The 14,029-nt window shown below is 39.2% G+C and overlaps 2 protein-coding genes across 2 annotated transcripts in view; one reads left to right on the top strand and one right to left on the bottom strand.

Annotated features, from left to right (window-relative positions):
* On the bottom strand, positions 1–6,886 carry LOC139737534 (torsin-1A-like). The gene is made up of 5 exons (XM_071648207.1): positions 6,560–6,886; positions 5,448–5,731; positions 4,533–4,708; positions 3,692–3,816; positions 1–2,783 (listed from the first exon to the last, which is right to left on the bottom strand). Exons 1-5 carry the CDS (start codon positions 6,873–6,875, stop codon positions 2,467–2,469), a joined length of 1,218 nt encoding a protein of 405 aa, XP_071504308.1. The 5' UTR covers positions 6,876–6,886; the 3' UTR covers positions 1–2,466.
* Positions 6,887–9,985: 3,099 nt separating this feature from the next.
* Positions 9,986–14,029, top strand: part of LOC139737517 (centrosome-associated protein 350-like) — a 37,856-nt gene continuing 33,812 nt past the window's right edge. Inside the window, exon 1 of the mRNA XM_071648187.1 lies at positions 9,986–10,011. The gene's annotated coding sequence lies outside the window, so the exon portion shown is untranslated. The remainder of the gene's footprint in view (positions 10,012–14,029) is intronic.

Raw genomic sequence — 14,029 nt, 5'->3', positions numbered from 1 at the left:
TAGACATTTTGCCTAAACCCAGACAAAATGGTCTCAAGTAATTTGCTTACTTCGTTTGGTGACGAGAGCTTGACTATGTAAAAATAAAAACTTGTAGGTGCTGAAGGGTTTTAAGGGGCTGACTGCATTCAAACGTCCCTTTGAGGTGCTGGATGTCATTATTGTATGATGGCATGGCGGCTTCAGCCAGAGGTTTGTAAAACTGTTCTGCACACCAACATAGCATTAACAGTCACATGTGCATTAATTAACATCACACTTCTAGGGGAATGAGCCCCAAATGTATGTGGACGTTGATCGAAAGTAGAAATATTACTGTATATGCCATATATTTCACAGGGTTTTTATTTTTATGAACTTCACGAGTCAGATGCCATTCGCAAATCTAACAAGCAAAAATATTAACTCTATAAAATGCGACATGCATGCACACATTTCTCCATTCATTACTGTACCGAGTACCGTGATTGTGAATTTAACCACCTGCGAAATTGTTGGGAAGTACCAATTCGTGAAAATTAGACACACAAAATATATGTTGTAGACAGTATTGTAGTAGAACACATCAGTGAAGTTTGCAGAAAATCAGAAAATGTTATTTTCTACAAAAAGTATGTATTCCTTCCACTCTAAATTACATAATGTAGCAGATGATGTAATTCCCCTTGCCTTCAGAAAAAAGCCAAGTGCTCTTTCATTATGCTAGAAAAATTAAAGCATCTTGAATTATCTTCATATTTCATTCATAACTGTTGTACTACTAGAACATCACAAGTTGCTGTCATCTCCTTACCCAGCCTGGATGGCTGTACCAAAACTTTAGAAAGTCATAAATTTTTAACCAATTTTCTGATATTTATAAAACTTCACCGACGTGTTCTACTGATATTTCTGCACTAACTCAAGCCACACAAACATTTGGGGTCATTCCTCTGTAACTCTTTCACTACTATTGGTGACCTATTTCTATATATACACTATTAATAGCATTTTGAAATAGGGAGCCCTGAGAGTCAAAAACTTGAGCATTATACTCTAACCCCTATATGACATCTTACTTGACAAATGGAAAGATCAAATGGCTACAGATAAAAGTGCAAGCTTCCTCACAATACTAACTACAACGTATCTCTACTTGAACTTTTTTTTTCTACTTTTCTTTTTCAACCCCCACAAATGATGCATCATTTCATTTCATACACCGCAAGTGAAATTAAACAGAGGATGAGTCACTCTTAAAGATTATTGCACACACATATTTTTTTTTTTTTATTCTCAAGAACTTTTAAAGCACTGATATCACAGATAAGAGACAGCTGGAAAGGAGGGCCAAGTACAATTTACTGGCATTATTGTGGATTCTGTCACCACTCATTTCATACTCCATTCATCACCATTCATTTCGTCACTGCCAATGACAACTTCCAACCTCCACAGACTTTGCACAAAGTGGAGATGTAAGCACGAGTGAGTGGTGACGAAAGCCACGATTTGCCCAACTTACTTCCGTTATTGGAAAGTTATTTTCTTCCAACATATATTGACCACTTCTTTCTCTTTCACAGTGCCGGCAACTGCTGCTGATCACCATTATCAGCAAGAAGAGTAATTTGTATGTCCCAGGAAGTGCACTACATACAATTATTTTTTTTTTTAATTCTCACTCTTTATTCAAATGAATGATTCTTGCATCGAGTTGTATTTGACTTCAACCAATTGAGACAAATTGCCTGTCAGTGATTGAAAGCAATACAAATTATTCAGTGTCTGAGTAATAACTATGATAAAAAATCATGAGCATACATACTCACCTGAGATTTGAACCCACAACCCTCTGATTGTTAGACAGGCATTGTGTCCACTAGACTATCAAGATTCCACCTGATAGACAGTGATGGTTCTAATCCGCACAGTGTAATCTATTAAACTTGTTGATTCTGGTGTCAAGTTGTTTTTCAAATAAAGATATTCTCCTTCACTGTAACTAATCTCATGTACTTTGAAAAACAAAACAAAAACAATAACATGGGATTGCTTTGAGAGACTATCATACGAGCTCTTTCCTGGAGTTTAAACACAGATGTCTCCGATATCTGAAGTATACTCACAGATGTAGTGTTTCTTCAGACTGGCATTTGAATCATTTAAATGAAGAAGGCCCTTGGAGAAAATCCAAACAAACAGATGAATAAACAGATGAACAAACAAGCAAACAAAAAGACTACAAACAGAAAAAAAAGCCAGTCTTTCAAACTTTTCATATGTAAGTCGTGTTTCAGCAGTCTGGTGTTCCCACCTATCGGCCAACGATAGAGGGGCGATGTATCCTATCCCCACACGAAGATCAACGGAGTACATCCAAGTGTCAAAGATGCTGCATTTCTGATTGAAAGGTTTTTTACCTATTTCACAGAGAGGCATGGTGTCCAGACTCTACAAATCTTTATGCCACCTCTCTCGACGACTTCATAGATCTCCCTTGGAGTGAGCACTAGATTCTATCGTCCTTTTCCTAGTGTGAAGGCGATAGAGGGAAAGGTTCAGCTTCTCCACGACGCTCTTGCATCCCTTGGTGGCAAATATCTCCATATCCTTGGGCCAAAACTGGAGTTTCTGTAGGACCTCCTCGATCAACGTCTCCGCATCCACCTTGGGGATAAAGCCCTCTTTCTTCAGCTCCGTCTGTATGCACTGACGGACGTGGCCGGCCTCCAGGGGAAGGAAGGGGACGAAGTGGCTGATGAGATACTTGTCGATCAGTCTTGCCTTCTCGAATCCACTCCCTGTTCGGTCGTCACAAGAAGTGAAATGAAGAAAATAGAACAAAATTGCATCTCTCAGCAGCTGACTTTCAAAAGAATGGGAAAATTGTGCTGAGCAGGGACTCGGGTATAAGAAGACTCAAAGTATAGTATGTGAAATTACAACAGTGGCAAAGTCTCATGTCCAGATATATTCTGTCATTTTGGTCCACAAAGACTTGCTGTAGCAAATTGGGATTGAGCATACTGGGGGGCCATGTGAGATAAAGACAAAAATGTATACTTCTTTTGACCATTCATCACAAGAGCAATAGATTTGGGAGTCATTAAGATCTGACAGACCTTTCATACACATTATTGTTAAGTCAGTAAGAGATTGAGTGCAGATGTCATTGTCATGCATTATGAACATCTCCCGGGATTTAGTCTGTATTCATTTTCCTTTTTGGCTAATATTTCACATTTTCGTTGTTACACAACTGAAATTGTTTTATTACAGTGTTAATTCACTCATTTCTTACGCATTCATGTGTTCATTTTGGAGTAATAAGAGACAGTTCTGCAGACATATGAGAACTATGTTTTGGCTTTAATACTGAATACACTAAATATTTCACGAGGTTTTTATTTTTCGCAAATTTTGAGAGTCAGGAGCTATTCGCGAATTTAATGACACACAAAAATATTGACTCTGATCTCAACATGAATGTGACATGCACACATACACTTTTCAATTCAGTACTGTACTCCACGATTGCGAATATAGCCACTCGCGAAATCATCTGAAAGTCCTGATTCGTGAAATACATGGTGTATACAGTAATCATGATAGAGAGATACAGAACCAAACCATACAAATCATGTTTCCTTGGAATTCATGGGTAAAAAGAGCACAACATGAAAACACATGATGAGAGTATATGATGTACCTGCTAGCTGGAAGGAGCTACTTTCAATGATACCTTCCAACTGCTGCAACGTGATATCTTCTCTCTTCTTCCCAGCCTGCATGTGTTCCAATACCACGTTGGAGATATCTCTTGATGCTGTGTTACTGTGAGGTGGGAAGCAAAATTTGGGTTTGTGGACATCTGGGATACTAATTTCTACATAGCATATAGGCTGTGAAACAGGGAAACCAGCCACAATTCTTTTTTTATTTCTTTTTGCGCTTGAACCCACACCCTGAAACTTCTTTGAGCGAGACATTTTACAGCTGGTACAAAGCTGAACGATTTAAGGTTTATCTTCTGACTGCTTATCATATGCTGCAAACACCATTTTGGTGAGAGAGCGTATATCTTGTCTTGCTATAGCAATTGTCAACAAATTCTTCAAAAAGAATTATACAGAATACAGTTATCAGTGTTTGTATATTTGGGTTTTGTTGTTGTTGTTTTTCAGATTGTGCAGACATTAAATGACTCCTGAAGTTCTTACAAAAGGTAATCAGCATTCTGTATTTGAATGTCAGTTTATTATTTATAAACAGAAACATATATATTTTTTCTTTTTTTTTTTACGAATGCCACGTGACACGTCCCAATTCTATACCAATATGACAACACTGTGTGTGGAAATGATAACTGAGCATTCAACATCAGTTTACTGAATGCAGCAACAACAAAATGCCACTTTTCTTTTTTTCTTTATTTTTTGTGCATGCGTGAATACTAATCAGCAAAACACACGCATACACACACAATGTATTTACACTATATACACCAATATATCTTAATGTTCAGTTTAATTTCTGCATCACGGTCTTACCTTAAAAATATGTATATTGCCTTGTTGTATTGTTCACCCTGGTTGTGTGCTCCGTACTCCAGGAAAGGTCGTATAACATCCAGTAATCCTGGGGGCATGTTCTCGACCTCATCAAATATGAACAGCTGTCTCGGACAGGATTTGATACTCTTAGTCACCTCTTTGTGAAGAGAGTCCTGTCATGGATACAATAAATATGAATTTCTTGATAGAAAACTTAAATGAAAAAAGAGGAAAGAGAAAAGTGCAAGACATAATCTTTGGAGGAAAGAAAGATACACACTGCAGACAAACTTGGATTTATTGGCATGGGGGGGGGGGGGGGGAAAGACATCAGTTAAAGTTTGGAGATATCAGCAAAGCAGCATCAAGATGATGTCTATGCCTATGTCATTGCATTTGAAGTGTTTTCTTCAAAAAACATCATCTTCTATACTCTAAAGATATATCATGGCATTGAACTTGGGGTGAGAAGACAACATTTTGCAACTGATCGACAAACTGCCCTTCATTCTGCGTAAATAACCGCAGTCAGATTATTCAGTGTTTGAGCGGTAGCCATGATAAAAATCATGGGCATACATAATTGGGTGGATTTTGAACCCATTACCTCCAGATTGCTAGACAGGAATCATATCCGTTGGACTACCAAGCTTCCCCCCAATAGCCAGTGATGGTTCCGATAACATCTAGCAGCGGTACTGCATATTATTTACTCAAATTAATGAATCTTGCATCAAGTTGTTTCATTGCAAGCAATTGACAGTTGATGAAGGGCAATTTGTCAATCACTTGCAATAAAAACAACTCAACGCAAGGATCATTAATTTGAATTAACACTTGTGTAACCCTAATGATTTGGAGCAGAATTTAAACTCAATCTGACACAAAGTATAATAAAAAAAAAATCTCCACCTTGTATTCCTCCAACTTAGCAGCATGTCGATAATCTCTGTCCGCAATCTTGAAATGCACATACTTGCTCTGCATTCCTTTCCTGTAGATGCTCTCCGCGATGAGCCTGCTCACAAAGTTTTTACCCGTCCCCGTGCGACCATGGAAAGACAGAACCAGTGGCTTGGGCGGATTTCGATTGGACAGGTGGCCATGGAGGGCCCCGAGGACCGTTTCCTGCACTATGTGCTGCCCAAATAGGTTCTCTTTCAATGCGTTCTCCAGGCCAGAGGGCGCAAAGAGACCTGTAGGAAAGTGGGTAGGATGTCTTCCTCAATTGAAATGTCAGTTTCACAGGTCTAGCACAGAATTACATAATGATGATGATCTTAATAATGGTGATAATGATACTATCACTAGGTAATAATGATAATGATGATAATAATAATAACAATAATAATAATAATAATAATAAAAACAATAACATTGCTCTAATCCCTTGAGGCCTTTATGCATTTGACAATGTAGGACAAACTCTTAGCTGCCTCTACTATGCCCTGGGCCAATGGATTGGACTCAATATTACATAGCTGAACATTACAAACACAACGAGATATGGCATCATGATAACAACAACAATTTTACAACAACATAAACAATATTACAACAACTGCTTCTACTACTACTACTACTACTACTACCAATAATTAAAACAAAAATGATTAAATACCGTAAAAAAATCCAAATGGACAAAAAAAAAATCATACATAGGCCACGACAGTGGAAATCTAATATTACACGTATTCCATTTCCATCATTTCAATCGAAATGCTAATTACTTCAAATCGCATGCTATTTCTCATGACAAAAGTTACCAAAGGCTTACTTGACTTTGAAGCAATCTTATCCATTCACCATGCATCCATGCTAAGACAAACCAAACTATCACTTTATCCCCTTGAATTGCTGCAATAAAAAGTTAATTTGGTGAAGAAGCTACAATTATCAGTGCGACAGACAGTAAATAGAGCAGAGATACCAGGGGGCACTAGCGTGTAGCATCACACTACAGAAGGGGCTGTTTATTCATCAAGCTCCGCTGCACTGCATGCGACTCTTATGCATCAATTCACCTGATGAAACGTTGTGGATGTTGATCCAGGGCTCATCGCAGCATTCCCAGAGGCAGAACGGATTCCACTTCCATGCCACTGCCGCCGTGATGCCTACCATCTCGAGGACCTGGCCCGAGGACCGGCCTTGCTGGGGCTGCAGCGGCAAGCCACCCATTAGAAGGAGCAGGATGAAAAAGTGTCGCACATTCATCGCTTGTGCCATCGTTCCTGAGATGGAGACCTGCAGCCACCCTCTACCAGAAGCGCTCCCAAGATCTCTGTAGAATGCCCCCCTAAACTGCAAAGTCCTCCACGGCGTATTCTGCTGATTCATTGCTGCCAATCCCCAAATACGTCTTCTGCCTGGCATAAAGCGACGTCGTGCCCTGTAGCTGTACTACGTATGGCGATGCTCTCAGCTGTGGTTTCTTCTTCCCATGTGCAGCATCTAAATTGAACCGTGCAGTCACAATTTACTTGTAAATGTGGTATAAATGGCAAGTAACATAATAACAATTCTGACTTGATCAAAATGTGTTGTTTGATGTGCAGACTAATCCACTATAATGTCTTGCTGAATTTGAAGTTTCACAACTTCCCTTTAGTACCAGTAACTGAACCCTACCTGCTACAGGAAACAAAAATGCTGCAGACCTGTTATCTACAGCCTACTTCTTTATGAAGCTGCAAATGATTTGATTCACGCTTTTACACAAATACACAAGACAAATGTATTTTTGTTATTTAAACAAGAAAAATACCCTCAGATTGATGATGGATATTACCAATGAAATATCTTGTTCATTCATCAAATAAGCACATTTCTAGGATGACCAAGTTGTTGACGTAATCAATAGCTCACATCCACAAATTTACTACCAGGTACATCCACTTTGAAGTCTTTGTCCTGCAGTTGATGTCTGCTACTAAATATAGGCCTAAATCTCATTCAATAATTGCATGTGAAATTTTATATTTCTAATGTTTACTGTTAGTAGATATCTAGCTTTGCATCATGTATGGTAAGTCTACTACTCATCGACCACCCATTTTTAGATCGACCACCCTCGCGCAATGACTTTCTCGCATTAACAAAAATCAGAAGTATGAGTGGGACTGAGGGCAATTAATACACTGTAACATTTTAATATGAATACAAATCAAGAGAAATTAGGGGGATACAGGCCAGTAGCCTGAGGAAGGAGGAAATCCTCATTATACACGTAATTATTGTTAACAAGTCTTTGCAATTCACTACACTACATTTATGTGCTTTATGAATGGGAGAACGGGCGGTCGATTAAAATGATGAGCTTGCAACGGTGCACAGTAGAAAATGTCACTTGCGTTTGTTGCCAAGAATTCCGCACATACGGTACGAGTCAACAATCAGAGCCCAGGGTATGAATCTGCAGTATTTTCTGCCTTGAGTGAAATGAAATTATGGTGAAACTGAGGGATACTTTTTAAGATTGGGCCCACAAGGTATTTGATCAAAAAGTGGTCAATGAGTAGTAGGTCCAACAATACTCATTGGGACACTGGTAACAGAAATCTAGTGTCCTAGGGTGGTATTCTGAAAATCTTCCTAATTAAGTTTCTTCCCAAGTTTCTTCCAAAGTCAGAACTTAGGAAGTGCCCAGGAAAGACAGAATTGGTATTCTGAAATTTCTTCCGAGGAACTTCTTAATGCAAACTGGGCCATCCTTATCCCCGCCCAAGTCCTTTCTTAATCCAATACAAAATGCCATATCTAAAGGAACCAACCAATATGACAATCGCATATAACTATGACGTACCTTTCTCATATGCCCATTTCGTGCATCAAAGTACATGTTACACGCAGTAAATGACAGGCACCTATCACAATGTTTTGCAGCTTGCTTGCTTAGTTAGGACAGGGGTGGAGCTTTCCTAAATATCTTCCTAAAATTCCTTCCTATAAGTGCATTCTAGAATACCGTACCAACTTCTTACTGTAATCCTAAGTCAGAAATTTGCACATCTCATCCTCATTTGCATATCTTCCCAAGTTTCTTCCCAAGTTCAGGAAAAAACTTGATTAGGAAGATACGGTACGTATTTAGGAAGAAACTTAGGAAGATTTTCAGAATACCACTTATTTATAGGAAAAAATCCTGACATATACTACATAGCCACCATAGGAAGAAATTTCTTCCTAGGAGGGACTTCAGAATACCACCCCTGGACCTAGAGTAGAAACTCTAGATAGTGGCAGTGCCACCAGCACGCAGCCAGCGCAACATTGGCATCATTTACACCTACCAGTACTACACTAGACAATTATATAGACGGTCAGTCTAAATGGTCTATACTGTAGGCCTACAGCCTGCAGTAACTGTGTACAAGGAGCACCCCGGGGTTACCTGCAGGCCAGGCGCGGCACAGGCTAACGTTACAGAATTAATCATCACATCCCACACCATAAATCGTACTCTAATTTCTATTGTTGTTTGCTTTTATTTTTTGTTTACTTTACCATAGACCTCAGTCTCAGATCTAGCATATTTAGTGTCTACATTACAGACCCTCTTAAAAAAAAATTTAATCAGCGCTGCTACTAATGACATGTTAGATATTTAAGCGGATTAAGGTTTTGACACAACTGGGGATTGGGGTCATCCCATGGGCAGGGGTAGTCAAGAAAATTAAAGGCATAAATTGGCATGTTGTGTTAGCTATAGCCTGGTTAGCTGGTAAGGTTAGTTTGATTTAAATTCATCTTTAGTACATCCTTATCAAAATTTTATATTTGTAAGACAGTTTATTCTACTGAACCATAAATTTTAGAAATCATAATTTTCGTGTCAATGAAAGCTTCCTTAACCTTAGTATCAGTGACACGTTATAACATTGTTAGAAGTTAGGCAATAACTTTTTCTAGTAAATTTAGTGTCTACTGTCAGCTTTCAAGCTTGAGCCATATCGAGGCCTCGAGCCAAGCCCAGCCATTTAATAAATTTACACATACGTGCGTCTTCCTGTTTGACAGCAGCACTTCGATCATTACTTTTTGAGCAACAGTAGTAACGTTAGTGTCCTCTGAACTTTCCCTCTCGCGGCTCTACTGGGAACGGTTAGAGATCTAACGTTAGATTATCTAGTCTATGTGTGGTAAACAAATACTTCACCCTAGCCTATCCACAGTCACAGCTCAGTCATACGCGAACGTACAATGTACCGTACGTACAACAATCTTCGCCATACTGAAAGTAGGCTCTGCTCTGTGGGTCACCCAAGGGCAATTCCCCGCCTGGGTGGAGATGATATCATCGCTGAGACCCAAACACACAGACAGCGACAGCTCCGCCTCCTCTTTTTTCGCTGTTTGTACGTTTTTATAGCTCTTACCACTGGGTGATACACGTTACGAGCGTGTTTTGCGAGTCAGCGCAAGGGATATATCCCACAATGCATCTCAAAGCTGATAATATCAAAATGGCGATTGGGTGAGTGTTTCCGTATAGTTTGAATACGTATTCGTGAACGTTAGAAATTACGTTTGTTAACCTTCATTTTGCACTGAAAATATAGAAATTAAGTAATGTTTTATATCTGCACAGTATGAATTATGTTTGTAGAGTGTTTCAGTATGAATATATGGAAATATTTTTGTAACATAGCCTTGTGAAACTTAGTTGTTTTGAAATTGTGTGGGTAGGACTGCCGCAGTACAGTTAACCAACACGGCTCATTATGGAGTGGGATCACACAGCTCAGTGCATAAACTTCATTCACTGCAAACTGCGTGCGTGACTCGGAAGTGAGTCATTCAATACGATTTATTCGAACTTCTCCCAGTAAGACCGAGTTGCATACAGAAAGAAGTGTGAAACATTTGTTGGTTGCATTTTTCATGTAATATAACTTTACACTTAGATCCATCTAGATTCTAGTTTTTCATGATCTAAAATTAGTTTTTATAGGCGAATCGATAGAGTCGAAGCTACGGTAGCTCGCTAGCGTAGCCTGTAAGGCTGTATTAAAGTGGTAGGGTAGTGTGACTTGGCCTTGAGAGTTGAGAGTTGAGTTGTGCTTTTTGATGTTCAACTTGCACATGAATTGAGAAACCCTGAACATGGATCAGCTTGAGGAAGAGACGGGTAGGAAATAGAGTTAGATTTGTAAGATCGTGTCTAAATTACACGATATAGAAACGCGAAACGTCTAGCCAGATGGACTTGTGCTTAACGCTTGCCCTGGCTTTAAGGCCCACTGCCAGAATATCCTGTCATCATGGTCACAGCCCAGTGACAGGTATCAGGACGTTAACAAGCAAGGGCAGGTTATTGGACAGTATTAATAGAAAATTCTGATTTGGTATTCAGGTATCCGCGACCGCGACCAGCACGCACACGCCCTCGACATTATGACGGGGTATTCTGCAGTTGTTCAGGACTTTTTATGACACTGCTACTAGCCAGTGCTAGGACTTCTCGACTGCATGGGCTGTTCTCATGCCACTACCAGAGCACAATGCTCGATGGTTTTTGGTGTTTTTTGTTTGTTTGTTTGTTTGTTTGTTGTTTTTTGTCCAAGTCTAGACTAGAACCTTTCTAATTCAATCCAAGCTTCTTCTTTTTTTTTCTCTCTCTCTTCTTTTTTTATACCTCAACTCAGGCAGCTTCAAGGAGTTGCAGGACAAACCCATTGTAGCCTAAACTGCTAGAATTTAGAAACTTGTGTTTATGAATGTGACACTAGATTCTAGTGTAAATTTTTCTCTGGGTCATATGTTGTGCTGGTTATGATTTGATACTTTTTTCAAAATCGTGCTTTAATCTATTCTTACTAATCTTACCTATTGGCCATGCTATGTCAAATGATGAGCTGATTAATGCTAGCACAGTTGAGCATTTTTATTGTTTGAATTACCAGGTCTGCCTGGTATGTATCAGTTTGCAAAGCAGAGAAATCACTAATCAGATAAATCCATTGGCCTCATTCATAGGGTAAAAAACAAAAGTCAGTGATTTTACATACAGGCGCCTTGAGTATAATGAACTGTGCATTTTATCTGAGGTGAGTTCTGAGGCCTTTAATATTACACATTTGCACATCCTATTGCATTTTGTACATCATGACTTGTGTGTAATAGATTCTTATCTTATTTAAGACCATTTCTTTCATTTCACGTCATGTTTGTAGAAATTGCAATAATGATGTGCCTGGAATTTGAAAGAAAAAGAAAAAGAAGAAATCATCTGTCAATCAACTTTTCAATGTGATGTTGTCCTGTCTTTGCGATTGTACTCTTCTAAAATCAGTAGTATAAAAGTAGTCAGAAGGACTAGACTAGTCTGTAGCTTTTTTTTTTTCTTCTTCTTCTTCTTCTTTTGCTTTCCTTTCATTAGGGTATTGCCCAATGTTCTGTAAGGAATTACCGGTAAGCTGACGGGTGTGCTAGTGGGCAGATGCTATTGGCGCAAAAGAGAAGAACTGATTTTGGTTGCTCTACATGATGGAATGGTTATGAGCTGCGGTTTTGAAGATAGTTTTGTCCTGGATTGATGTTATAGGGTTAGGCAGTTGATTAAATTCTGGTATCTTGTGTAGAATGAATGAAAATTTCGAGCAATTTTGATTTGCTTGTATGGGGTATAACTGTTTACTGCAGAGGAATGTCTGAGATTCCTTCCAGTTGGGTACAAAGTAGACTGCACCACTTAAAGCCCAAACAAAGTTCTGGTACGCCTGCAAAAGTTGTCAAATTTCGCTCCCAAAGGTGAAGGTATGCTTAGGAAATGTGCAGGATAACGATGTTATTACAAGATATTCGATGGGTAACGACGAAAATGCCAAATATTAACCAAAAAGGTTCAGTCTCAGAACTTACCCGAAAGGGGTCAGGCTAAACTCGGACTCGGGGATTACTCGGCGCTTCGCTTTGACGGCGGGATGAGTTGTAATGGTTGTCCCTCTGATTGTACAGTGTTGTCCTATGGGAGCGGCCTGTACAAACTAGCGCTTCGTGTTCTGGCTACTCGCAGTAATGGTCCGAGTTGTTACAACGCGCGCATCAAAAACCTCTTTTGCGCGCATGCAAAATTAGTGTGCGCCTATCAAGCACCTCTAAAACAACCAAAGGCGCTTGATAAACAACAACAAAAACTCCAAAGACCGCGCGTCTCAGCAACTGAGGACTGCGCGCTGTCATTTTTGTTTTGTTTTGTACAGGATTACGTTAGCACGCACTTTCCTGTCCATTCAGTTAGGCCTCATTTGGTATTATGCAGTGGCCAGTATGTAGCGATCACTTACTGCGTGTGAATTGTTTGAAGTAGGGTCGAATTCTTCCCGAGACCGAGTTAGTCTGGAGCCTTCTGGAATAAAAGTCGGTTTTCCTACTATTATTATTTTTCTCAAAATACTCCAAACCGACTCATCATTCCGGCAAACCGCGTCAGCCAGGTAAGTTTCTTAGTGGACTCTTTCGATATATTGCAAGCAAAAATGAAATGGTGCTAGACGGGTTCTCAAGCACTTACCGAAACTTAGTTTTCACTTTAAAAAATAAATAGATTTGATAAATAGAAATAAGACCTGTGGAAAAGACAAAGTGTTGAGAAAAAGTTGTATGACTTCTTTAATACTTTCCATTTGATGTCTATAGCAGGGCTGTACACTAACCCATTTTTTCTTAGTCTAGTGCGATCTGTCCCTGTCGGACCAGTAGGTACCCAGTTTTTCAATTTTTACTTGTCTATTCCTGAAGAAGTTACTGGTCTGACAGTGATTTTTACTGGTGTGGACTGTCAGCCCAGTGCCAGTGTGCAATGTTGTCTATAGTGTAATGCTGTAGATGTTTTAAGCTGTGTAACTTGTACAATATGTAGGACATGTATACTGTATGTTATTGATTATTTTTTTATGCCTCCGTCACGAAGTTGTGCCAGAGGCATTATGTTTTCGGGTTGTCCGTCCTTCTGTCCGTCCGTTCTTCCGTCTGTCTGTCCTTCCATCCGTCCGTAATTAATTTTGTGGACAGCGTAACTAAAAAACCTTTTGAGGTATCGTAATGAAACTTAGCAGACATGTGTATTAGGGGATGAAGTTTTGCCTATCAACTTTTGGATGTACATGCTCAAGGTCAAAGTCAAAAGGTCAAGGTCAAATCTTTAAAATTTCACTGTTTCCCAATATCTATATATGCAATGGCTGAAGATATTTTTTTGAAACTTTGTGTATACATGTATTACCCAATTAAGTGTCTCTGGTGAAAGTTTGGGGTCATGAGGTCAAAGTTCAAAAGATCAAGTAAAAATGTTAAAATTTCACTTTTTTCTCCGTATCTTGGAAATTGTTCAAGGTATCTTCATGGAACATAGTATATATGCATGTGCTGACTGGCAGTGATTATCTAGGGAATCTGGGATTCATGGGGTGAAAGGTCAGGGATGAAAGGTCAAGGGCAACACTTCAAAATTGTACTATTTCCCTCATATTTAAAGGTGCATGGTCCCGGTG

The sequence above is a fragment of the Diadema antillarum genome, unplaced genomic scaffold (assembly GCF_040938485.1).
Source record: "Diadema antillarum isolate AM-2024a unplaced genomic scaffold, OU_Dant_1.0 seq00000694_RagTag, whole genome shotgun sequence".
Taxonomy (NCBI): Eukaryota; Metazoa; Echinodermata; class Echinoidea; order Diadematoida; family Diadematidae; genus Diadema; species Diadema antillarum.
The sequence above is the reverse complement of the archived record's forward strand: the minus strand, read 5'-3'. Positions and strand labels throughout refer to the sequence as shown.